Consider the following 26,111-nt stretch of genomic DNA (forward strand, 5'->3'; position numbering starts at 1 on the left):
TACATAAATTCCTGCAATACTTTACACAAAGCAAAAACCCCGGTCTTTCCCCACCTCTAACTCTTTGCTCCCTGCGTCTCCTCGCTGCCAAACCCATTTCACTATGAGCAGAGCAGATAGGCTCCCATATGCAGCTGATCGTAGAGGGTGGGGGAAGAGGCGAGTAGCCCACACTTCCGGTCATGCGGTGTGGGGCAGGAGCATCACGTGCAAGGCTCGGCCCCCAAACCTCTGGCACCCCCCCTCTTTATTTATATTTTTTTGCACGGATGATCCAGAGGCGCTGGATGAAACCTGAAGAAACGTGCACCTGGGAGGCTCAGGCACTGTTTTGGGAAGGGGGTGGGACAGCTCAGTCGCTAGAGCAGGAGGGTCTTGGGTTCGAGTCCCGCGCTGGGCAAAAGATTCTTGCATTGCGCAGGGTCGGGCTGGATGACCCCTGGGATCCCTTCCAACTCTACGATTCCTCCTGCACCTAACCTTCTAAGGGTTAAAGTGAACGGAGCAGGATGCCTAGACGGGAAGGCAATGGGAGGAAGAGGATGGGGCGGGGGGGGGGTTGTGGAGGGCGCCTCCTCCCCTCTGCTTCCCTGCCCGGTTCATCTGTCTCTTGCAAGCGCTGCGTGGGTGGTCCCTTCTGGGATCTGGTGAGCGGGGGCGGGGCGGGGGGGCATGCACATTGCTTGTGCATTTGGGTGAAGGGGAGCCCCAGGGGTGTGGGGGAGGGTACATGGTCGGGGGAGGGGTCAGGCAGGAAAATGACAGCTGGGGTGGGGTGGGGGGCTGGAAACCCCTCTGGGGGGCGATACCAGGTTCCTACTCTAGCCCAATGGTTGCCATTAATTTGATTTTGAACTGATTTTGGAATGAATTGATTTTAGAATGTATTTCCATTAACTGATTGTGATTTTATGTAAACTGTTATTTTTACAGTTGTTAGCCGCTCTGAGCCCGGCTTCGGCTGGGGAGGGCAGGATATAAATAAATTATTATTATTATTATTATTATTATTATTATTATTACGCCACCCAGTGAATGCAATGCAAAGAAAGGGGAGGTGGATTGTTAACCTACTGAGAGATCGTGGGGCCCCAGAGCAGCAGGAGAGACGCCCATCACATTTATCATTTCACCCCTCCCTCCCTCCCTCCCTCCCTTTCTTTCTTCCTTCCTTCCTTTATACAGATTTATTTATTTGATTTTCCATGTTAAAATTTACACTCACGTCACAACATATTATATAAAAAACAAGATTCCGAAGAATCTTCTGAACTTCCCTTCTTTCTTTCTTTCTTTCGTGTGCGGGTGGAGGGAATTTGGAGCAGATACGCAGCGCCCTGGGAATTACCGTATTTTTCGCTCTATAACACGCACCAGACCATAACACGCACGTAGTTTTTTAGAGGAGGAAAACAAGAAAAAAATATTCTAAACGAAATAGTGGATATATGATTTTTGTGGTTCATGCTGTGGCCACAGACATGTGATCTGACAGTGAGTTTGGAGTAGCCCAATGCAAAAATCCTGAGGATCCATGTGGATCCATGCTTTGTAACCACGGAGGAGGGAAGGAAGGGGAACCATGGATCCTCTGCTCACGACTGCAGCAGATCCCCCCTGCCACCTGCAGGCATTCCCTCCATAACACGCACAGACATTTCCCCTTACTTTCTAGGAGGAAAAAAGTGAGTGTTATGGTGCAAAAAATACGGTAGTTAGCTTTGCCACTTCATGCGCTCCCTCCCCTGAATCGGCATTAAAAAGGGTCCCAGCGGACACTGGATCGAGCGCACTTTCAGATGTGCAACCCCTGATGCGTGGAAGACGGGGGTGGTGGGAGACCTTTTGCCGCTGAACCCAAAGAGCGACTGGAAGCTGGAACCCCCATGGATCGAAGACAAGAGGCGCCAACTGAAAAAATAATAATAATAACAATAATAATAATAATTTATTATTTATACCCCGCCCACCTGGCTGGGTTTCCCCAGCCACTCTGGGCAGCTTCCAACAGAATATTAAAATACAATAGTCTGTTAAACATTAAAAGCTTCCCTAAACAGGGCTGCCTTCAGATGTCTTCTAAAAGTCTGGTAGTTGTTGTTCTCTTTGACATCTGGTGGGAGGGTGTAACACAGGGCAGGTGCCACTACTGAGAAGGCCCTCTGCCTGGTTCCCTGTAACTTCGCTTCTTGCAGGGATGGAACCACCAGAAGGCCCTCAGAACTGGACCTCAATTAGCAGGATTAATGTAATAACCTGCAGTTTTATAAGAGTATATATTTACAGAAGATAAATAAATGCACAAGTAAAATGAACTTGAAGATGCAGAAGACATTAAAAAAATTAATTTAAGGGACCGCAGAAAGAGGGAGGAGGAAGTCACAATTTGGAAATGTTAAATAGATTGTAAAACTAATGAAATGTATATATTTGGAAACAAACAAACAAACAAACAAACAAATAAGACAACAATTCTCTAACAAGACCATATGTTGGCTTTGCAGGAATTGGTGTAACAGCTCTGGTCAGCACAGTCTTTGAAGAAGAAGGGAGATTCAGAATATTCTTTGGAGCCCAGATCAGTGATGGACAAGCAAGACTTAGCTGGGCCTACAAGAAGAAGGGTGTCTGATGACTTCAACATTGGGAACAGCGGAGAATTTTTGGAAAGAAGCACGCAGGAGATTCCGGGCGAGGAGGACGCCCTCAGCTCAGATGTTCAGCGCCAGAAGTTCAGGCATTTCTGCTATCAGGAGGCTGAGGGACCCCGAGAGGTTTGCAGCCGACTCCACCGCCTTTGCAGGGAGTGGCTGGAGCCAGAGCGACACACGAAAAATCAGATCCTGGACCTGGTGATCCTGGAGCAGTTCCTGGCTGTCCTCCCCCCGGAGATGGAGAACTGGGTCAGGGAATGTGGAGCGGAGACCAGTTCCCAGGCGGTGGCCCTGGCCGAAGGTTTCCTCCTGAGCCGGGCAGAGGAGAAGAAGCAGGAAGAGCAGCAGGTGAGAGCTTTATATCCTAATTTTTAGGGGGCAGGAGTGTGAGGGAGGGTACCCCATAATTGCTTTTGCCGGAAAAGAAATCTCACATAGAATGTTTCTGTGTCATTTGGTGGGATTTTATTTCCTAGGCTTTGGACTTTGAAGCTCAGTATTTGCTATCCAGGCCAGCTCAGGAAATATTGGTGTCTTGATAAATATTGGTGCACCACCGCTATTTAGTGATTGTTTGCATGATATATACAAAAGGTTGTTGAGTTTGTTTTTTTCCTTTGGTGAGAGATGTTTTGGGGCTTTTCTTGGATTTTTAAAGCATTTTTTAATACAGTGGAACCTTGGTCTTCGAACTCCTCCGTAGTCGAATGTTTCAGTTCCCGAACCTCAAAAACCTAGAAGTAATTGCTCCGGTTTTCAAATGTTTTTCGGAAGCTGAATGTGCTATGCGGCTTCCGTTTTGAGTTTCGTTAATGTGTTGAGGCTTCCGCTTTTCGGTTTTAAAACGTTTCAGAAGTTGAACAGTCTTCTGGAACGGATTACGTTCGGAAACCGAGATCCCACTGTATAAAAAATCGCCATGCTTGCCATACCCGTCCGGGTTTCCCCGGACATTTTGCCAGTTCAAGCAAAAATTTTCCCGGACATCATTTTGCAGCCCAATTCCAGGATATATCCGGGAAAACCAGGATGTATGGCAGCCCTGTAATACCCTGCTATTTGGGTTGTTAATAATGTCAATAATAAGAATAATAATAATTCATGTACGGAAACCCCGCTTCCCGTCATTTGCCAACCTTTTCTGAAAGTATCCCAAGCCTTTTCCTCTGATATTCCTTTTTCTAACCCTGCTCCCCATCCCCTGTTTCTGGCAAAGGGCCTGTTTGCAGAAGGGGCCGCTGGTTTCCCTGAGGCAGAGAAGACGCCTTTGGACGCCAGAGGGAGGCCCCTGAGATGGATGGTAGTGCAGGAGGGGGAACAAGGTGCCGCCATACCGGGTAAGGATTAACAAGGCAGGCTTGAACTTGGCCTGATCCGTTGCTATGCAATAAGAGGAGGAGTTTGGATTTGATATCCCACTTTAGCACAACCCGAAGGAGTCTCAAAGCAGCTCACATTCTCCTTTCCCTTCCTCCCCCACAACAAACACTCTGTGAGGTGAGTGGGGCTGAGAGACTTCAAAGAAGTGTGACTGGCCCAAGGTCACCCAGCAGCTGCATGTGGAGGAGCGGAGACACGAACCCAGTTCACCAGATTACGAGTCCACCACTCTTAACCACTACACCACCCAGTGGATGCAATAAAGACAGGGCAGCCCAACCTCTCAGACCATGTGGGCTGCAAGAATACTTTGACATGACACAGGGAGTGAAGACAAAATTTGATGCCGCCTCTCCAGGTGGCCCTGTGGGTTAAACCACAGAGCCTAGGGCTTGCCGATCAGAAGGTCGGCGGTTCGAATCCCCGCAATGGGGTGAGCTCCCGTTGTTCGGCCCCTGCTCCTGCCAACCTAGCAGTTCGAAAGCATGTCAAAGTGCAAGTAGATAAATAGGTACCACTCTGGCGGGAAGGTAAACAGCATTTCCGTGCACTGCTCTGGTTCGCCAGAAGCGGCTTAGTCATGCTGGCCACATGACCCAGAAGCTGTCTGCAAATGCCGGCTCCCTTGGCCAGTAAAGCGAGATGAGCGCCGCAACACCAGAGTCGTCCGCGACTGGACCTAATGGTCAGGGGTCCCTTTACCTTTTACCTCCAGCCCTAGGACCTTCCTCCCAAAGCTCAGCAACTCACTTACCCAGCTTTGGGAAGGCAGTGGAGGGCTGGCGGATGTCAAATGCTGCTGAGGGCCGCCAAAAAAGGCCTCAAGGGCCACATGCGGCCTTAGGGCCCTGCGTTGGACCACCCTGATTTAAAGGGCCTCGAGGTGGGGAGGCACTTTCTTCCAGTACTCTTCCTCAGTGCTACATAAAGGTAAAGGGACCCCCAGTTGTGGCCAACTCTGGGGTTGCGGCGCTCATCTCGCTTTACTGGCCGAGAGAGCCGGCTTACAGCTTCCGGGTCATGTGGCCAGCATGACTAAGCCACTTCTGGCGAACCAGAGCAACACACGGAAACGCTGTTTACCTTCCCGCCAGAGCAGTACCTATTTATCTACTTGCACTTTGACGTGCTTTTGAACTGCTAGGTGGGCAGGAGCAGGGACCGAGCAACAGGAGCTCACCCCGTTGCGGGGATTTGAAACGCTGACCTTCTGATCGGCAAGTCCTAGGCTCTGTGGTTTAACCCACAGCGCCACCCTTGCTACATAGTCCTGCTCTATTCTGCCTTGGTCAGACCACACCAGGAATACTGTGTCCAGTTCTGGGCACCACAATTTAAAAAGGATGTTGACAAGCTGGAATATGTGCAGAGGAAGGCGACTAAGATGATCAAGGGTCTGGAAACCAAGTCTTAGAGGAACTGTTGAAGGAGCTGGGTATGTTTAGCCTGGAAAAGAGGAGACGGAGAAGAGAAATATCTGAAGGGTTGTCACATGGAGGAGGGAGCATGTCTCCTGCTTTGGACGGTAGGACTCGAACCCATGGCTTCAAGTTACAAGAAAGGAGATTCCAACTAAACATTTGGGGGGGGGACTTCCTGACAGAGCTGGTCGGCAGTGGAACAGACTCCCACGAGAGGTGGTGGACTCTCCTTCCATGGAGGTTTTTAAGTGGAGGCCACCTGTCATGGACGTTTTAGCTGAGTTTATTCCTGCATTGCAGGGGGTTGGACTAGATGACCCTTGGGTCCCTCCCAACTCTTAAGATTCTACGATTCTGTGTTATTTTCAGCTCTCAAAGCAGCCTAGGACCCACGTACCTACGGGACCGCCTCTCCTGGTATGCCCCATGGAGGACCTTAAGGTCCACAAATGACAACATCTTGGAGGTCCCAAGTCACAAGGTGGTTAGATTGGTCTCAACTAGGGCCAGGGCCTTTTCAGCACTGGCCCCGACTTGGTGGGACGCTCTGTCACAAGAGACTAGGGCCCGGCAGGACTTGACATCATTCCACAGGGCCTGCAAGACAGAACTGTTCCGTCTGGCCTTTGGTTTAGACTCAGACCCTTATGTTTCCCTCCCCTTCTGGTTTTTGATCTATAGGCTACTTTTAAAATAAGGCTGCATTTTAAATTGTATTTTTAACTTGTATTTTAAATTGGCCTCTCCCCCCCCCCCATTATGTTTTTATTGAAATTTTGCTGTTATTAGCTCTCCTGAGCCTGGCTCTGGCAGGGGAGGGGAGGGTATAAATAAATTATTATTATTATTATTATTATTATTATTATTATTATTATTATTATTATTATTATTCCACATGGAGGAAAACGCTTGATTTGTCAGTAATGGCTTACAAGGAGTGGAGATGAATAAAAAAAAGTGGGGTCCTAAACATTCAGAGTGTATAAAACGGGTAAGACAATCTGTAGACTTACCTCAGTGTGTATTTTCGATACGTGGCTCTTGGCCTCTGAGGCAAATGCCTGCTGGTGTCTCTTTCCCCCTCCTTGTCTCTCCCAGGTGATGGAATGATGCTGGAAGGACCATCTCAGCTGCATCTTCCTTCTGGCAGAGGGGAAGCAGTTGCCATGGCAACAGATCAGGTAGGGAAAAAGAAGGGCTGGGGGGGGGGGGCAGTCCCTCTGCCTGCTGCCACCTCCCTGGGCCTGACAGAATCTCTCTAGTTCCCTTTGACGAAGGCTGTGGGTGCCCATCATTAAGGTTTAAATCCTTATTTCATTTTTAGAAATAAAGTGATACGGGGGGGGGGAGGGGAGAAAGTTAAGGGGCGAAAAGAACCACGATGTGTTTAAGAAAGAGAAAAAAATTAGTTAAAAAAAACAAAGCCTAATGTAATATACTCCCATACATTCTTATATAAATTGATGCTGTGTTATTATCCTCTTTCTTTGCTTTTTTAAAATATTTTTTTATTAGTTTTACATAAAGTTGTACACAATAAACATAGCCATTCCAGGGGAAAACCAAAAAGAGGTTCTTTCTAACCTTCAGACCTCCTTCCTTCCTTCCATGGGTTCCATTTCTTAAAAATAAAAATAAAAGAATTCCTGCATCATTTACCGTTATCTATCTGTGATATAATGATAGCAACCAAAGTTCATGTTACTTTACAAGTGTCATTGTATTCTTGCCAAGGATTTCAACTGCCTGCAGTGGTCTTTCGAATATATTAAAAAGGTTATTCCAGTCTTTTGAAAATACTTGGTCTTCTTGGTTGCTGATCTTTCCCGTCATGTTTTGCCATTTCTGCATATTCCATCACCCAGTTTTCTCTGGGTGGTACTTCTCCTTCTTTCCATCTCTGGGCCAGAAGCATCATCCTAATACATATTATTATTATTATTATTATTATTATTTATTATTATTTATACCCCACCCATCTGGCTGGGTTTCCTCAGCCACTCTGGGCGGCTTCCCACAGAATATTAAAATACAGTAGTCTATTAAACATTAAAAGCTTCCCTAAACAGGGCTGCCTTCAGATGTCTTCTAAAAGTCTGGTAGTTGTTTTTCTCTTTGACATTTGGTGGGAGGGTGTTCCACAGGGCAGGTGCCACCACTGAGAAGGCCCTCTGCCTGGTTCCCTGTAACTTGGCTTCTTGCAGTGAGGAAACTGCCAGAAGGCCCTCAGTGCTGGACTTCAGTGTCCGGGCAGAACGATGGGGGTGGAGACGCTCCTTCAGGTATACTGGACCGAGGCGGTTTAGGGCTTTAAAGGTCAGCACCAACACTTTGAATTGTGTTTGGAAACGTTCTGGGAGCCAATGAAGATCTTTCAGGACTGGTGCTATATAGTCTCGGTGGCCGCTCCCAGTCTCCAGTCTAGCTGCCGCATTCTGGATTAGTTGTAGTTTCCGGGTCACCTTCAAAGGTAGCCCCACGTAGAGTGCATTGCAGTAGTCCAAGCGGGAGATAACCAGAGCATGCACCACTCTGGCAAGACAGTCTGCGGTCATACATTGATGTTAATAGCCTGCTACTTCCTGTATGAACTCATATTCCAAATCTTGTCAGAATTTATCCTGGTTTAAAATCCTGGACAATAAGACCGGCCACCTTTCCCGTGTCTAGCCTTCTGGATTTTGCTGGTAGATCACGTTTGAAGGTAAAGGTAAAGGGACCCCTGACCATTAGGTCCAGTCATGGCCAACTCTGGGGTTGTGGTCTCATCTCACTTTATTGGCCGAGGGAGCCGGCGTTTGTCCGTAGACAGCTTCAGGGTCATGTGGTCAGCATGACTAAGCCGCTTCTGGCGAATCAGAGCAGCTCACGGAAACACCGTTTACCTTCCCGCTGGAGCGGTACCTATTTATCTACTTGCACTTTGATGTGCTTTCAAACTGCTAGGTTGGCAGGAGCAGGGACCGAGCAACGGGAGCTCACCCCGTCGCAGGGATTCGAACCGCGACCTTCTGATCGGCAAGCCCTAGGCTCTGTGGTTTAACACACAGTGCCACCCGCGTCCCAGATCATGTTTATGTTCCCTTTAAAGAGGAACGTGTTAATCTTTCCCTTTTAGGGTCCAGTGTCCTTCCAGGATGTGGCTGTGCATTTCACCGAGGAAGAATGGGCTCTGCTGGATCCTGACCAGAGAGGGCTGCACAAGGAAGTCATGGAGGAAAACTGTAAGGTCGTCGTCTCCCTTGGTGAGGCTCCGTGTTTCTCTTGTGTTTCTGGGGTGATCCTGAAGCCATCCAGGATTTGGCTTGACTTTTATTATCTATTTTGTGTCCTTATTTTGTATTTTAATATTATGAAACTCCTGAAGAGCTTTGGGTAAAGGGCGCTATTCAAATTTGAATAAGTAAGTACAGTTGTATATTGGTTTTCGAACATAATGCGTTCCAGAAGTCCGTGCGACTTCCGAAACGTTTGGAAACCAAGGCACGGCTTCCGATTGGCAGCAAGGGCAGCCTGCAGCCAATCGGAAGCCACGGAAGTTGCGCGGGGCGTTCGGCTTCCGAGGCAAAGTTCAAAGTTGATCGTTAACTAAGCTGTTTGATAACCAAGGCACGACCGTAAATAAATAAAAATTCAGATGTTGCTGGATTTCACCTCCTGCCATCCCAGACTATTGATCCTTTTAACTTTTTAATGGTTTTATTGTTATGGCTTTGTTTTCATTTCTGCAAACCGCTTTGATATATGTTTTTAAGGATACTGCACTATATAAATATAGATAAATAAATCTATATAAAATCTGTTTTAAAGTCCTTAAAGGACTTAAAGGAAATGTCCAAAATTTATTTTATTTTTTTATTTATTCTAAAAAATTGTAAAACAGCAGCAGCAGCAACAGCAACCCATGGACATCAACATAAACTAACAGATTGGACATTTCTTCTGCTTTAGAATCTCATGCCCCATCCTGCCCCACTGCTGGCATGTATAAATGCTAAAATTCAAACTTTATACATTAGTTTTTCTATAGTTCTGTAATTCCACCTTTCCATATAAATGAAAAGCCTAATTGAATTCTTTTAAAAAAATATTGCAAAATGGAGATTTTGTTAGATAGGATTGTGTGTGTGTGTGTGTGTGTGTGTGTGTGTGTATCCCATACAGTCATACCTCGGGGTACAGACGCTTTGGATTGCGCGATTTCGGGTTGCGCACCGCGCCGAACCCGGAAGTACCAGAACGGGTTATTTCCGGGTTTCAGCCCTTGCGCATGTGCAGAAGCGCTAAATCCTGCTTTGCACAGAAGCGCCGAATCGCTACCCGCGCATGTGCAGACCTGGCGCTGCGGGTTGTGAACGTGCTTCCCGCACAGATCACGTTTGCAACCCGAGCGTCCACTGTAGTTGCAAAACAACATCAGAAACGACATTTTGTTTTGTAAATTGCCGTCCTATCTTGCCTCAGATGTTTCAAGCACTAGAATATATACTATGTGATTTGGGGCTCCATTTCTATCTCAGTCTCTTTCCTGTTTTCATTGCAGCAGGTGGAAAGGGTTTTCAGCGTGGTTCCAGCCCCACCACGCCTCAAAGGACGCCTGCAAATGACAAACCATACCAGTGCCAGGAATGTGGAAAGAGCTTCGCTCACAAGTGGGTTCTCACTAATCATCAGAGAATCCACACAGGGGAGAAACCATACAAATGCTTGGAGTGTGGAAAGTGCTTCACTCGGAAGGTGAACCTCATCCCTCATCAGAGAATCCACACAGGGGAGAAACCATACCAGTGCTTGGAATGTGGAAAGACCTTCAGGCAGAAGAGATATCTCACTTCACATCAAACCATTCACACAGGACAGAAATTATTTCAGTGCTTGGAGTGCGGAAAGAGCTTCAGGCACAATATAACTCTAACGAATCATCAAAAATTTCACAAGGGAGAGACGCCGTATCAATGCTTAGAGTGCGGAAAGAGCTTCATCAGTATTTCTCACCTTACGTCCCACCAAACACTTCACACAGGGGAAAAACCGTATCAGTGCCCTGAGTGCAAGAAACGCTTCACTCAGAAGAGTCACCTGACCTCTCACCAAACAATTCACACAGGGGAGACGCCATATAAATGTTCGGAGTGTGGGAAGTCCTTTCGTCTCAGCAGATACCTCACTTCTCATCAGAGAATCCACACAGGGGAGAAACCGTATCGGTGCTCAGAGTGTGGAAAGAGCTTTGGTGAAAAGAAGACTTTAGCTTCTCATCAAAAGAATTCACACCCTGGGGAAACAGTGTAATTGATTAGGGAGTGGAAAATACTTCTGTCTGAACAGTAATCTCATCATTTGTAGACTGTCACCGTTGGAGATACAATAAAAAGTTATTTACAAAAACAACAACCCAAATACCAATGATCTCATCAAATAATTCACCAGGCAGAATCCATATCAACATCACCTCAGCATTACTGCACACCTTCAACGTCATCGAAGAATCTACACAGGGAAGAGACCAATCCTTTGGATATGGATAGCACTTTATCCAGAAGATGCACCTCACTCTTCTGCACTCAGGAAAAACTGTAGAACGAGATTCTATCACTCACTGTAGAAATAAACGCCAGGCAAGGAGTCATATTGATGTGCTGACAACAAAGAAACCCAACTGTTTTTAAAAAATTGATTTCCACTTGCTTTAGTAAAATAGAGAGAAATTATGGTCTATAGGTAATTGATTGGTGGTCCAAAATGTGGTATAAATTGTGACAGGAGACAGCTCCTGCTAGGCTTCCACTCGTCCCCACACAATGTCCCGCCAAAGTCTTTTTGGGAATTTAAGGTCACCTTCCGAGGTGGGATATGAGTAGCACCTAAGCAGAAATGCTGTTTGCTCAGGTGAGTTTGTCTAGAGGGAGGGAAAGGAGGGAAAGTGCAGAAACAGGCAGAGGAAGGAAAGGGTTTGTGGATTTGCTGAGTGTGCAAGATAGATCTTAAACACACACGAAACACCGTATTTTTCGCTCTATAGGACGCAGTTTTCCACCTCCAAAAATGAAGGGGAAATGTGTGTGTGTCCTATGGAGCAAATGCAGGCTCCTTGGCCTCAGCGATAGCAACGGGAAGCCTCCGAAACGCAGAGGGAGCACTCCCTCCACGCTCCGGAGGCTTTGCGTTGCTTTCGATGGAGCCTGGAGAGCGAGAGGGGTCGGTGCGCACCGACCCGTCTCGCTCCCCGGGCTTCAGGCAGCTATCCGCAAGCCTTTGGAGCGCCCCCCCCCAGCCCCGCAAGCTCCGGGAGCGGCGGCAAGGCTGCGCGCAACCTTGCCGCCGCTCCTGGACCTGTTCTGGGGGCTGGGGTCAGTGGAAGCTCGGGCTTCCCCCGTCCTAGCCCCGCTGCTAAAAACGAAGCCAAGATAGCGAGTGGGAGCCATAATTCCCCCCCTTTATTTCCCCCCCTAAAAACTAAGTGCGCCGTATAGTCCGGTGTGCCCTGTGGAGCGAAAAATACGGTACATGCTCATTCATTCTCTCTCTCTCTCTTACACACACACACACACACACACACACACACACACTGCCATGCATGGAGAGTCTGCCTCCCGCTCCAGTAACTTCACAGATAAGAATTAACAAGCAGCTTATATTTTATAGTTCTTTTATTCAGGCATCAGCTTGCAAGCAACAATCCACATCCCTCCCCAAGGAGAGCAGTTAGCTTCTCTACATCCTCCCGCTTCCGTCTTCCGCAGCAGCCGAGGTGCAACGGGAAATTCCTCCTCTTCTCTGTGTCCCCAGAGTTGTCCGTGACTGGACCTAATGGTCAGGGGTACCTTTACCTTTATAAGACCGACAACCGACCTCAGCAGAGCCAGCAGGGGAATTTTATTTTATTTTTTGCTTGAGGCAGAATAGGAAATGGGGACCTGCTCCCTAAGTCAAAGTGTGGAATATCCAAAGCTAGGGAAGTTATTCTGGCCCCTCAGGCACAAGATCCCACAAGCGTCTCTTCCCCCTCCATGCCAGTAAAATAAAACTACATGACCATACATTTGCTGCCTTGTCAATGATGCCCCAAATCATCAATCCCTGCCCAACTGTCCAATGGTAGGGCTGGTCCTGCCCATCAGGTTCTTTCTCCCATTTACCATTCCATCAGGCTAGACTGGAGAGAAGAGGCTTCCTATTGGCTCAGCTTTTGGCACTGGTCATTACAAGGAGAATGCAATTATGCTTGAATGTGCTTTTCTCCTCCTCCCTCCTGATCCTTTTTCTTTTTGTGTTGTGTCTTTTAGATTGTAATCCTGAGTGCAAGGACTGTTTGAGAGCAGGGTAAAAAAAAATGCTTTAGATAAGCAAGTAAAAAATAAAATAAACGGTGTACATTATGCCTGCGTATATTAGCAATTGGTTTTCTCAAAAGCTGTTTGATCTCTTAATCCATTTCCCTTTGCCAGCCGATTTGAAAGGTAAAAAAATTGTGTGCGTGCACATTTCTTCAGATACCAAATATCTGAAGAAGTATGCATGCACACGGAAGCTTATACCAAGAACAAACTTAGCTGGTCTCTAAAGTGCTACTGGACAATATATATATATATATATATATATATATATATATATATATATATATATATATATGCAGGTTTTGGTGTCTTCGGGTGTCTTCCCGTGTAAGAGTTGGGGTGTCTAGGCGACGTTTCGACGAGGTCTCACTCGTCATCTTCAGGCTGGTGCTTTCGGCTTCTTGTTACTGGAACAGAGCAGGATCTCAGTGTTTGAGTTCCTATAAATACTGTTGAGGGGGTGTGGTATATAGCCTCCAACGTTCTGGGCAGAGGGGAAGTTCCCAGGTTAGTGTGTCTTTTCTTCTTTTGTTCCTTAATTACTTGAGGGATATCTTGAGTGATTTCTTGAGTGATATTCTGAGTACCACTTAGGTGGGTCATTAAGTGTGGATTAGTTGCTAAAGCTTTCGTGTCTTGACCTCTTGAGCTTGTGAAGAGTTTTTCTGAGAAGATGGCTGTACTGCACTTAGTTGTGCTCTGGCTTGGCTTCGTGTATAGGGGCGAGCTGTGGTTTTGTGCCCTGTGCCAGCCAGATCTGTGTAGGGATTGCAGAGGGGTGCAGCATCCGGAGGTGCCACTATGGTTTGGCTACTGGATGGAGTCTGTAATTTATCTGTGGAGAGGGTCTGGGTTTGGGTCTGGTGTGGTTGATTGGTGATGGCGTTCTGTGTGCCTCTGGTTCTGGTGTCGGTTTTTGTGGGGAGGGCTAATTTCCAGATGTCTGGCAGGCGGGACGTGTCGTCACGCTTGTTCATGTTGTGGGGGTGTTTCTCTATCTCGATGGCTTCCATGATTATTCTCTTGTGGTGATGTTCCATGTTAAAGAGCAATTTGGAATCTGCAAAATTCCAAAGAAACGTCGCCTAGACACCCCAACTCTTACACGGGAAGACACCCGAAGACACCAAAACCTGCATTCCTGTACCCGTGAAAATCTACGAAAGCATATATATAATTAAGTAATTAAGGAACAAAAGAAGAAAAGAACACTAGCCTGGGAACTTCCCCTCTGCCCAGAACTTTTGAGGCAATACACCACACCCCTCTACAGTATTTATAGGAACTCAAACACTGAGATCCCGCTCTGTTCCAGTAACAAGAAGCCGAAAGCACCAGCCTGAAGATGACGAGTGAGACCTCGTCGAAACGTCGCCTAGACACCCCAACTTTTACACGGGAAGACACCCGAGGACACCAAAACCTGCATTCCTGTACCCGTGAAAATCTACGAAAACATATATATATATATATATATAGTGGTATCTTGGTTTACATACGCTTCAGGTTACATACGCTTCAGGTTACAGACTCCACTAACCCAGAAATAGTGCTTCAGGTTAAGAACTTTGCTTCAGGATGAGAACAGAAATTGTGCAGCAGGAGGCCCCATTAGCTAAAGTGGTGCTTCAGGTTAAGAACAGTTTCAGGTTAAGTACGGACCTCCGGAACGAATTAAGTACTTAACCTGAGGTACCACTGTATATATATCGACTGCGTCAGACCAACATGGCTACCTACCTGAATACCGATCCGAAAGGGTATAGATAGCCTGGTTAATATTCAGACCAGGCTGTAGCATCACATAGCATTTCTTATTTGTCCCTATTAAATGATACTATGTTATTATTGCCTGTGAGATCGTCGCTTCAATATATTCCACCGTTTCTCCGTTTTTCAAATCAAATGTTTGAAAGGATTGGTTCTCAGGCGGTTGACTGATCCGCTCAGGTGCACAAGATGGACGCACATATACCCCAGTGGGGTCTGAACTAGCGGCAGTGATTGCTGGCCCATTTAGGGAAGTGGGGCAGTGCCAGTGGTCTAACTTGGCATGATATGGCAGCTTCCTGAGCTCCTGATGTTGGAAGACCCCAAGGGAGACAAAAGCCCTTTTGACAGCACAGAGTTGAGGTCATTCGCTCCCAATAGAGGAAGATTTCCCAAACTTGGGCCTTCAGTTGTTTCTGGACTACAGTTCCCATCATCCCTGACTGCTGGTCCCTCTAGTTAGGGAAGATGGGAGTTGTAGTCCAAACAGCTAGAGGAGACCCAAGTTTGGGGATACCCTGCACTAGAAGCAGGAAGGAACAACAACAACAGCAACAACTTATTTATACCCGCCCATCTGGCTGGGTTTCACCCGCCACTCTGGGTGGCTCCCAACAGAATATTAAAAACACAATAAAACATCAAACATTAAGAACTTCCCTAAACAGGGCTGCCTTCAGATGTCTTCTAAAAGTCAGATAGTTGTTTATCTCCTTGACATCTGATGGGAGGGAGTTCCACAGGGTGGGTGCCACTACTGAGAAGGCCCTTTCCCTGGTTCCTTGTAACCTCACTTCTCTCAGGGAGGGAACTGCCAGAAGGCCCTCGGAGCTGGACCTCAGTGTCCGGGCTGATTGATGGGGGTGGAGACGCTCCTTCAGGTATTCAATAAGTTGATGCTACCAGTGACTACAGATGGGCGGCATATAAATAATAAAGATATTATTATTACTGTTATTATGACTACTAATATAACCACGAGGGCTGAGTTCTGCTGCTCCACTGTGCCAGGGCTTCTTTTCCTCCCCACAGAAATTTTCATTAACGTTTTCACAATAAAATAAAATTATATCTAGAAAAAATGACAGAACAAAAATGAAAAATGACAGAACAAAAGTAAAGAGAGGAATGCAAAGGAATGAAAAAAAAAAACAACAACAATAATAATTTATTTTCAGTATACCGTGTCCATCTGGCTGGGTTTCCCCAGCCACTCTGGGCGGCTTCCAACAAAACACTAAAATACAATAACCTATTAAACATTAAAAGCTTCCCTAAACAGGGCTGCCTTCAGATGTCTTCTAAAATTTTGGTACTTATTTTTCTCTTTGACATCTGGTGGGAGGGCATTATTATTTAGGTATAATAAAACAAATAATATAATATAATATAATATAATAATATTATATTATAATATAATATAATATAATATAATATAATATAATATAATATAATATAATATAATAATATTGTGTGTGTGTGTGTGTATCTATGTGTGTTTGTTTTATTATTTCTAGAGGGGTACACACACACGTTATGTTATGATATGATATGATATGATATGATATTATATTATATTATATTATATTATATTATATTATATTATATTATATTATATTATATTATATTATATTATATTATATTATATTATATTATTTCTAGAGGGGGATCTCCCCCCCCCATTCTAATTAAACCCTGCGCAACGGTTTCTGTAGAGTTAAAACGAGGCGTCCTTCGTTTCCTAGAGAGGACGTGAATGTGGCGAGGAAGGGAGGTGCGGGGTCGCGAGGTCCTCCGGAGCCAACGCTCTTCCCTCCTGCCCAGTCCCCCAGTGCGCATGCCCGGTCCTTCCAGCGGCTTTTTCTGCCTCTTCCCGAGGGGCTTCGGGGACCTGGTGAGCTCCTGCAGACCCACCTCTTCTGGCCCCGGTGCATGTGGGTGCCGGGGAGCCCCAGGGAGGGGGGGCATAGGGAGAAGGGGGGCAGGAGAGGAGACCCCCTGGGTGGGGAGATGGGCGGACCCCCAGCAGCAGGCAGGGGCTGAATGGAGGGGGAGAAGGAGGGAGTCCTTGGTTTATTGGGGGGAGGAGAGGCGCTTCCCCAATAAAATATTTCATAGAATTGTAGGCAAGGAAAGGGACCCGGGGGGAATAACGCAGCAATAACAAAAATAATAGTAGGTAAAGAAGATCGCACTGGTGGAGGGAAGTACTGGGCTGTGGGGCAGGGAGGTGAAGGGGTTAATTGAAATTGCTAAAGATTGGTATAGGATTGAAGAGATTTAAATTTGAATAAAGATTCTACAGTGTTACAGACGCTTCAGGTTACAGACTCCGCTAACCCAGAAATAGTGCTTCAGGTTAAGAACTTTGCTTCAGGATGAGAACAGAAATCGTGCGGCGGCGGCAGGAGGCCCCATTAGCTAAAGTGGTGCTTCAGGTTAACAACAGTTTCAGGTTAAGAACAGACCTCCAGAACGAATTAAGTACTTAACCTGAGGTACCACTGTATAAGGAAAGCAGATAGCAGCAAGAAATATCAAGTAAACGTAAGGGACAGGAGATCAGTGTACAGTGGTACCTCAGGTTACAGATGCTTCAGGTTACAGACACCGCTAACCCAGAAATAGTACCTCGGGTTAAGAACTTTGCTTCAGGATGAGAACAAAAATTGTGCTCCGGCGGCAGCGGGAGGCCCCATTAGCTAAAGTGATGCTTCAGGTTAAGAATAGTTTCAGAGCCTCCAGAACGAATTAAGTTCTTAACCTGAGGTACCACTGTAAATGAAAACATGAGACTTGTGGTTTTTTACATATGATTTTATTTTGGAGTTGTCTGTTTTGGAGTTGTTTGTTGTAAAGAATGTATATTATGTGACTACAATAATAAAGGATTTTTTTTAAAAAAAGGAAAGGGAGCCAGGGGTCATCTAGTCCAACCCCCTGCAATACAGGAATAAACTCAGCTAAAACATCCATGATAGGTTGCCATCCAATCTCTGCTTAAAAAACCTCCAAGGAAGGAAAGTCCGCCACCCTCTGAGGGAGACCGTTCCACTGTCAAACAGCTTTTGCTGTCAGAATGTTTTTCCAGCATTGCCATTAAAATTGTGGCAATTGATTGATAATAATAATAATAATAATAATAATAATAATAATAATAATAATAATAATTTTTATTTATACCCCGCCCTCCCCAGCCACGCCAGCTGACACCAATAAAATCACAGTAAAAACATAATAAGGCGGGGGACCAAATTAAAATACAGGTTAAAATGCAATTTAAAATGCAGCCTCATTTTAAAAGTAACCGATAGATCAAGACCATAAGGGGAGGGCAACATAAGGGTCAGACTGAGTCCAAACCAAAGGCCAGTGGGGTGGGGCTCACCTGCCCACACCCCAATATTTTATTCTAGTTGGCACCCCTGGCAGTTGATTCACCTGGACGCCACCTCCCTACAATACCCACACCAGAAAGCCAAGCTTCTTTCTCTCTTCCAAGAAGTCAGGAAGCCGCTTTGATGCGCACTGTGGAATCACAGACTTGCAGAATTGGAAGTCATCTAGTCTAGGATTCTTTTGCCCAACGTGGGGCTCGAACCTTCGACCCTGAAGGTTACATACGCTTCAGGTTACAGACTCCGCTAACCCTGAAATAGTGCTTCAGGTTAAGAACTTTGCTTCAGGATGAGAACAGGAATTGTGTTCCGGCGGCGCGGCGGCAGCGGTAGGCCCCATTAGCTAAAGTGGTGCTTCAGGTTAAGAACAGTTTCAGGTTAAGAACAGACCTCCGGAACGAATTAAGTACTTAACCTGAGGTACCACTGTAATAATTTGCTAACAGAACTGTGTGTTGGATTTGCAGGACTGGGAAGCACCTCTGGGAGTTGCCCTGAGAGAAAATTAGCAATAAAGGGACATGTCCCTTTGAATCCTTAGGGGCATTCCAGCAAAATAGACTAATGATGGAAGAAGATTCAGGTGAACCTGAAGCAGGAAGGGGCCCCCAAACCACCAAGACTGAGAACAGTGAGGAATTCTGGGGGGAAACCACGGAGAAGAGATTGAGGGAAGAGAACTCCCTCAGCTCAAATGTGCAGCAGCAGCAGTTCAGGCAATTCCACTACACAGAGGCCAAGGGTCCCCGAGAGGTTTGCAGCCGACTCCACCATCTCTGCCGTCAGTGGCTGAAGCCCGAACTTCACACAAAATCTCAGATCCTGGACCTGGTGATCCTGGAGCAGTTCCTGGCTGTCCTCCCTCCAGAGATGGGGAACTGGGTGAGGGAATGTGGAGCAGAGACCAGTTCCCAGGCGGTGGCCCTGGCCGAAGGTTTCCTCCTGAGTCGGGCAGAGGAGAAGCAGGAAGAGCAGCAGGTAAGAAAATTTAATTCTAGGGCTAAGAATTCCAGGCAAGATATGCTTTTATGTACTGAGCTGAGTCCTAGAACAATAGGATCCAGAATGCAGCAGTCTGATTGGTCTGCAGGAGCCACCCAATCCAGCTTCAGGTGGAAGTGAATCAGCGACCTGATTGGCCTGCAGGAGCAGCCAATCAGGCTCCTGGCTGTAGTGAATCAGCAGCCTGATTGGCCTGCATCCGCAACATGATTGGCTAACAAGAGCAGCCCGGAATTAGCCAATCATGGGGGGCCCGTTGTGTAAATAATGTATATATAGCTAGACGTTTTGGGGAAAGTTTCATTCATTGCTACTATGAGCTGGAATAAAAAGCATGAAATTCACACTCGACTCCGAGTATATTTTATATGCTTAATTGATTTTATTAATTGCCCAACTCATTTTGTTTTTGTTTTTTTCCAAATAATAATTCCCCCCCCACACACTATAAATAAAGTGGTCAGTTATCCCCACTATAAATAAAGTGGCCACTATAAATAAAATGGTCAGTAGAGATCATGTTGATAAGGCAACTCACTTTGTGAGTTTGTCCAAATCCCTTTTCTGTTTCTTAAGCCCAATCCCTCTTTCGATCTTCCTTGCTGTTTCAGGTAAATGGTATGTCGTCAGAAGGGACCAACGATTTCCATGAGGCAGAGAAGACTCTCTTGGACGCCGGAGAGCATTCGCTGAGACAAGGGACAGCCCAGGAGGAGGACAGAGGGGCCTCCTTGCTGGGTAAAGATTAACCTCCTCTTTATTGTTGATGCAAGGAATTAATGGGATTATTTTAGGTTCTGCTGAATCTTAGGGAGGCAGGACATTTTCGTCCAATTAAACAATAGGTTTATTTTACTAGAACTGAAATATAAATTACACAATAATGTCCACACTATAAATGTTATGTGAGACATTTTGTAACGTCAAGGTGTACTTAAGATTTGTGTCACTAAACCTCTGAGAAATTTTTTTGCTACTGACCGATAGTTTTTTAAAAAAATTATTATTATTATTTATACTTTCCAGATTTATACATTTCACTGATTTTACAATCATTTGAATTTCAAAACTTGATTTCCTTCCCCCTCTTTCTGCAGTTCCTTAAATTTATTTTTTAATATCTTCTGCATATCCTAATTAGCTTAATTCGCTCATTTATTCATCTTCTTTAAATATATACTCTTATTACAATAATCCTGCCAATGTTTTTATCTCTTTACAATTTATCTGCAAATATTCACTAAACCAATGCCATTTTTTTAAAATAAAAAGTTTGTTATCTTGATTTCTTATTCTTCTGGTAAGTTTCTCCATTTCTGCATATCCCATAAGTTTATGTATCCATTCTTCCTTTGCTGGGACTTCTGCTTCTTTCCATTTGGGGGCAAGGAACATTCTTGCCTCTGTAGTTACATACATGAAGAAATTTCAACACAGTTTAGGTAGTTCTGTCCCTATAATGCCCAAGAGAAAAGCTTCTGGTTTTCTGTTATTTCAAACATTCATTTCATTTCATTATATATCATTCCCAGTAAGCCTTAAACCTTACTACAAAATCCATGGAATTTTTTGTCCTGATCTCAGGGATCTTCTTGTGGAATGGAATGGTGCCGGCAATATCTACTCAGCCATCTCTTCTTGGTGCTGGAGGGGAAACAGCTGTTGTGACACCTGACCAGGTACGGAGACGGACCTCTGGGAAGAGAGTCTAGGGGCTGTCAGGGTGTATTTCCCCTCCTCACCTCCTTGGGTGCAAAGAATTCCTCCTTCCCTTTCTTCCTGCCAAAGCTGCCCACCAGGAAGACCGGGGAAGCCACTCAATACAGTTTGTGTTCTACAGGAAATAATAGCATCATAGAATTGTAGAGTTGGAAGGGACCACGAGGCTCATCTAGTCTAACCTCAGGAAGATGGAGCCATCCCATATGTGCTACCAGCCTCCTTTCCTTGACTAGTGTGATTTTAAGGTCTTAGGTAAAGGGACCCCTGACCATTAGGTCCACTCGTGGCCGACTCTGGGGTTGCGGCGCTCATCTCGCTTTACTGGCCGAGGGAGCTGGCGTACAGCTTCTGGGTCATGTGGCCAGCATGACTAAGCCGCTTCTGGCGAACCAGAGCAGCGCACGGAAACGCCGTTTACCTTCCCGCCGGAGCGGTACCTATTTATCTACTTGCACTTTGATGTGCTTTTGAACTGCTAGGTTGGCAGGAGCAGGGACCGAGCAATGGGAGCTCACCCCGTCGTGGGGATACGAACCGCCGACCTTCCGATCGGCAAGTCCTAAGCTCTGTGGTTTAACCCACAGGGCCACCCACATCCCTTTAAGGTCTTAGATATATAATAAATGTACCAACCAGAAGACCGACCTGAAAATATTTTTGATTCCCAAACTGACCAAATGTTTTCCCTGCAAGGAGGGGTGGGTCAGGGAGCCTTCCCATTGTCTCAGGAATTGAGTAATCAGCATTTTAATGGGTGACAGACTATCATGGGTGACAGGCTATCAGGAAAGACAGTCAGGAAAGGCAAACAGAAAAAAACATTCAAATTTCTGCTGTAGACCACCCCTTCTGTGATGTATGTATGATGATGTATGGAGGGGTGGTCTTGAGCTCCAGGGCAGGGGATTTAAAATGTCTGTATAAGGGTGGACACACCTGGGTCCTTTCCTGCGTGTGAGGGGAGCACCCTATTGCAACAGAACAACAAAGATCAGGCTTACGAGCTGCTTTGCTTCTCAATATTCTCTGGTTGGCCTCTGTTATTTTCTCCTACCAATAGGAAACCTACATAAGGAATCTATATGGGCTCTTGGATACCCCTTAAAGTAAAAGGGCAGATTTTGTTTACAACACTAGCCATCCAGATTTTGCTGGTAGATGATGTTTACGATAAAGAGAAAACTGTTTTCTTCCACTTGTAGAGTCCGGTGTCCTTTGAAGACGTCGCTGTGTGTTTCTCAAATGAGGAGTGGGCTGTGCTGGATTCCCACCAGAAAGTTCTGCATAGAGAAGTCATGGAAGAGATCGTTGCCTCTCTCGGTAAAGGGCTTTGCTCGTTTTTATACTGTATTTTGTTCTGTGAACTGCCTTGAGATCTTACAAAGAAAAGCGGTATATAAATTTACAGTCATACCTCGGGTTGAAGTTGCTTCAGGTTGAGCATTTTCGGGTTGTGCTCCGCGGCGACCCGGAAGTAACGGAACACATTACTTCCGGGTTTCACCGCTCGTGCATGTGCAGACGGTCAAAATGACGTCACGCGCATGCGCGGAAGTGGCGAATCGTGACCTGCAGATGCGTGTTGCGTTTACTTCAGGATGTGAACGGGGCTCCGGAACGGATCCCATTCGTATCCAGAAGTACCACTTACTAAATAAATAAATTTAATAATAAAACAAGTCTTTTCAGTTTCTCCTTTATCAGAAGCATTGATTGAACTTGTTCAGTGAATTGACACTCCCCATTTCTTCCTCAGGCTCTAATCGCCACAGAAAGAACTTCCACCGGAGTCCTGCCATTACTCCCTATCAAAGAATTCACACCGGGGGAAATCCGTATCAGTGCTTGGAATGCGGAAAGAGCTTCAGGCAGAAAATAACCCTCATCCGCCATCAAAGAATTCACACCGGGGAAAATCCGTATCAGTGCTTAGAATGCGGGAAGTGCTTCAAACAGAAGATCACTCTCACCCATCATCAAAGAATCCACACAGGAGAGAAACCATACAAATGCTTGGAATGTGGAAAAGACTTCCTTCGCAGTTCTTACCTTACTTCCCATCAGAGAATCCACACAGGGGAGAAGCCGTATAAATGCTTGGAATGTGGGAAGAGTTTCACGAGGAAGAGAAGTCTCACTTCTCATCAGAGTATTCAGGCAGGGGAGAAAGTATATAAGTGCTGGGCTTGTGGAAAGAAGTTCTGTCATGTTTCGTACCTTACTTCCCATCAGATAATCCACACAGGGGAGGAGCCCTATAAATGTTTGGAATGTGGGAAGAGCTTCCATCACAGTTCTCGCCTTACTTCTCATCAGAGAACTCACACGGGAGAGAAACCGTACCAGTGCTCGGAGTGTGGGAAGAGCTTCACTCGGAAGAGGAATCTCACTTCTCATGGAAGAATTCACACAGGAGAGAAACCGTATCAATGCACTGAATGTGGGAAGAGCTTCCGACACAGGCCGCACCTTATTTCCCATCAGAGAATTCATACTGGGGAGAAACCTTATCAGTGTTTGGAGTGTGAAAAGGGCTTCTACCTTAGTTCTAGCCTAACTCGCCACCAGAGAATTCACAGAGGTAGATAGGCACTTATTTCCACATGTGGTGGAGTTGTATAAAGGTAACTGGTTTTTGGAAATGTGTATTCTGATCGTTTCCCAAACATTTTCAATGACCCACAAATGGTACTCCCCCCAAAAATTTTTGAATGGGGTTGGGGGTGTATACAAAGATCTTTTTGGGGGGGGGGGACCATGGCAGCTGCCCATCTAAGTTGGCCTGTAAGACAGAGTTGTTCCGCCTGGCCTTTGGCTTGAAATCAATTTGATCCCCTCCCCCTCTTTCCTTTCTCCTCCTGTGATGGAACTCCTATTTGGGGACTTCCCTGGCTTTTTTCTGGCCCACATAGGATCAGTCTGGATAGTTGGCCTTGGTGAAGATTCGACGTTTTCATCCCCAAAAAAGTTTTTGATTTGAGTTTCCGTTGAAATGAGGCTGCATTTTAATGTTTTAATTTGTATTTTAATCTTGTTTTTTAGGTTGTATTTCAATCAATTTGTTTTTATATCGGTTGTTATCCACCCTGAGCCTGGTCTTGGCTGGGGAGGGCGGGGTATAAATAAATACATTATTACAGTGGTGCCCCGCAAGACGAACGCCTCGCAAGACAGAAAACCCGCTACACGAAAGGGTTTTCCGTTTTGGAGGCGCTTCGCAAAACGAATTTCCCTATGGGCTTCCTTCGCAAGCCGAAAGCCCATAGGGAAATCTCCGGGACAGCGGGGAAGCGCAGTGCGTCTTCCCCACTGTCCTCGGACCTCCTCCGAAGCCTGGCGGTGGGGCGGAGAGACCTCCTCCCACCGCCAGCCTTCGGAAGGCTGCTCCGAAGCCTGGCGGTGGGGCGGAGAGACCTCCTCCCGCCGCCAGGCTTCGGAAGGATGCTCCGAAGGCTGGCGGCTGGAGGAGGGCTCTCTGCCCCACCGCCAGGCTTCGGAAGGATGCTCCGAAGGCTGGCGGCGGGAGGAGGTCTCTCCGCCCCACCGCCAGGCTTCGGAAGGCTGCTCCGAAGCCTGGCGGCGGGAGGAGGTCTCCCCGCCCCACCGCCAGCCTTCGGAAGGCTGCTCCGAAGCCTGGCGGTGGGGCGGAGAGACCTCCTCCCGCCGCCAGGCTTTGGAAGGCTCCTCCGAAGGCTGGCGTTGGGGCGGAGAGACCTTCTCCCCGTGCCAGCCTTCGGATGGCTGTTCTGAAGACTTGCGGTGGGAGGAGGGTTTTCCTTCCCACCGCCAACATTCAGAATGCTGTTCTGAATGTTGGCGGTGGGGAGGAAAAACCCTCCTCCCACCGCAAGCCCCGGGAACAGAGGAGAAGCGCTGCGCCCCTTCCCCTCTGTTCCCGTACCTGTCCTGAAGGCTTGCGGTGGGGAGAAAAGCCCTTCTCCGCACCGCCAGCCTGGCAAGCGGTTTCCATAGGAATGCATTAATTGATTTTCAATGCATTCCTATGGGAAACCGTGCTTCGCAAGACGAAAAACTCGCAAGAAGAAAAAACTTGCGGAACGAATTAATTTCGTCTTGCGAGGCACCACTGTATTATTATTATTATTATTATTATTATTATTATTATTATTATTATCTAACCATTGTGGGAGATCAGAAGACACCCGATGCCAAATTTGGGGACTCACACTAACAGAGAAGTTAACAAATGTGTGCACTTTGCAACCCATGCTCAAAAGATTCATCTTATTGGCACAGACCATGCCTCTACAGGACAAGTTGAAAACTGGCATTGCTTCCTTTTCTGCCATGTATAACAGCTCTAGGTTGTACTTCCTTTATTTCCTCTAACATCAGCTGTCCTAGTGAGCATTTTGCAATGTGTAACTTGTCTTTTTGAAAGTAGATAGCTACTAATTACAAACTGTAAAATTTTAACCAGTATGTATTGTCTAATATTTATAATTGTGTAAAATGTATTTGCAAATATTGATTCAAGTTGTTTGTTCAACCATTCTAATACATGCCTTTTTTTCTTTTTCCTTATAGGAAAAAAAAAAAAAAGATTCATCTTATGAAACGCTCTGCTTTGTTACACATATAGCTTCTAAAGAAGTTGGTTATCCCCTCTTCGTGGTGCAGCAATAAAACTACTAGCGCATTTGCAAAGCTAACCTGGGTCTGGTATGTTTTCATGTTGGATGAGGAACTATGTGTTAAGAGTGCTGCATTGCAAGGGTTGGACTAGATGACCCAAGAGCCCCTTCCAACTTGTATGATTCTGTGAAACATACATGGCCTTCTGTGCGTGGGGTATCCTAGGTTAGTTATCTTTCCCACCCTTAATATTATTTAGCATCATCTGTGGTGACAGCAGTCACGAAATTAAAAGACGCCTGCTCCTTGGGAGAAAGGCGATGGCAAACCTAGACAGCATCTTAAAAAGCAGAGACATCACCTTGCCAACAAAGGTCCGTGTAGTTAAAGCCATGGCTTTCCCAGTAGTGATGTATGGAAGTGAAAGCTGGACCATAAAGAAGGCTGATCGCTGAAGAATGGATGCTTTTGAATTATGGTGCTGGAGGAGACTCTTGAGAGTCCCATGGACTGCAAGAAGATCAAACCTCTCCATTCTTAAGGAAATGAGCCCTGAGTGCTCACTGGAAAGACAGATCGTGAAGCTGAGGCTCCAATACTTTGGCCACCTCATGAGAAGAGAAGACTCCCTGGAAAAAAACCCTGATGTTGGGAAAGATGGAGGGCACAAGGAGAAGGGGACGACAGAGGACAAGATGGTTGGACAGTGTTCTCGAAGCTACCAGCATGAGTTTGACCAAACTGCGGGAGGCAGTGGAAGACAGAAGTGCCTGGCGTGCTCTGGTCCAGGGGGTCACGAAGAGTCGGACACGACTAAACAACAACACCAAC

The 26,111-nt window shown here is 46.2% G+C and overlaps 3 protein-coding genes across 4 annotated transcripts in view; all 3 read left to right on the top strand.

Annotated features, from left to right (window-relative positions):
* Positions 1-26,111, top strand: part of LOC310701787 (uncharacterized protein) — a 224,343-nt gene that overhangs the window by 156,249 nt on the left and 41,983 nt on the right. The window lies entirely within an intron of this gene.
* LOC310701587 (uncharacterized protein) lies at positions 334-10,891 on the top strand. Its single transcript, XM_083492717.1, has 6 exons — positions 334-647; positions 2,505-3,002; positions 3,871-3,991; positions 6,554-6,636; positions 8,574-8,700; positions 9,999-10,891. The coding sequence occupies exons 2-6, from the start codon at positions 2,586-2,588 to the stop codon at positions 10,745-10,747; spliced, it is 1,497 nt and encodes a 498-aa protein (XP_083348843.1). The 5' UTR covers positions 334-647; positions 2,505-2,585; the 3' UTR covers positions 10,748-10,891.
* LOC310701541 (uncharacterized protein) lies at positions 16,314-23,312 on the top strand. 2 transcript variants are annotated; one of them, XM_083492598.1, is made up of 6 exons: positions 16,314-16,456; positions 18,428-18,938; positions 19,574-19,700; positions 20,547-20,641; positions 21,887-22,004; positions 22,441-23,312. In XM_083492598.1, exons 2-6 carry the CDS (start codon positions 18,525-18,527, stop codon positions 23,271-23,273), a joined length of 1,587 nt encoding a protein of 528 aa, XP_083348724.1. In that variant the 5' UTR covers positions 16,314-16,456; positions 18,428-18,524; the 3' UTR covers positions 23,274-23,312. The 2 variants fall into 2 exon arrangements, with proteins under 2 accessions (XP_083348724.1, XP_083348725.1); XM_083492599.1 differs by having other exon boundaries at positions 16,318-16,496.

Source organism: Podarcis liolepis (assembly GCF_965112155.1).
Source record: "Podarcis liolepis genome assembly, chromosome: 2".
Taxonomy (NCBI): Eukaryota; Metazoa; Chordata; class Lepidosauria; order Squamata; family Lacertidae; genus Podarcis; species Podarcis liolepis.

What these genes read in the sequence shown, in the direction of transcription:
- LOC310701587 (XM_083492717.1), top strand. Translation starts at nt 2,586, where the DNA reads ATGGACAAGCAAGACTTAGCTGGGCCTACAAGAAGAAGGGTGTCTGAT. An exon ending in ACAAGGTGCCGCCATACCGG is followed by an intron (nt 3,992 to 6,553) that starts GTAAGGATTAAC and finishes TGTCTCTCCCAG; the next exon opens with GTGATGGAATGATGCTGGAA. An exon ending in TAAGGTCGTCGTCTCCCTTG is followed by an intron (nt 8,701 to 9,998) that starts GTGAGGCTCCGT and finishes TTTTCATTGCAG; the next exon opens with CAGGTGGAAAGGGTTTTCAG.
- LOC310701541 (XM_083492598.1), top strand. Translation starts at nt 18,525, where the DNA reads ATGATGGAAGAAGATTCAGGTGAACCTGAAGCAGGAAGGGGCCCCCAA. An exon ending in CAGAGGGGCCTCCTTGCTGG is followed by an intron (nt 19,701 to 20,546) that starts GTAAAGATTAAC and finishes TCCTGATCTCAG; the next exon opens with GGATCTTCTTGTGGAATGGA. An exon ending in CTGTTGTGACACCTGACCAG is followed by an intron (nt 20,642 to 21,886) that starts GTACGGAGACGG and finishes TTCCACTTGTAG; the next exon opens with AGTCCGGTGTCCTTTGAAGA.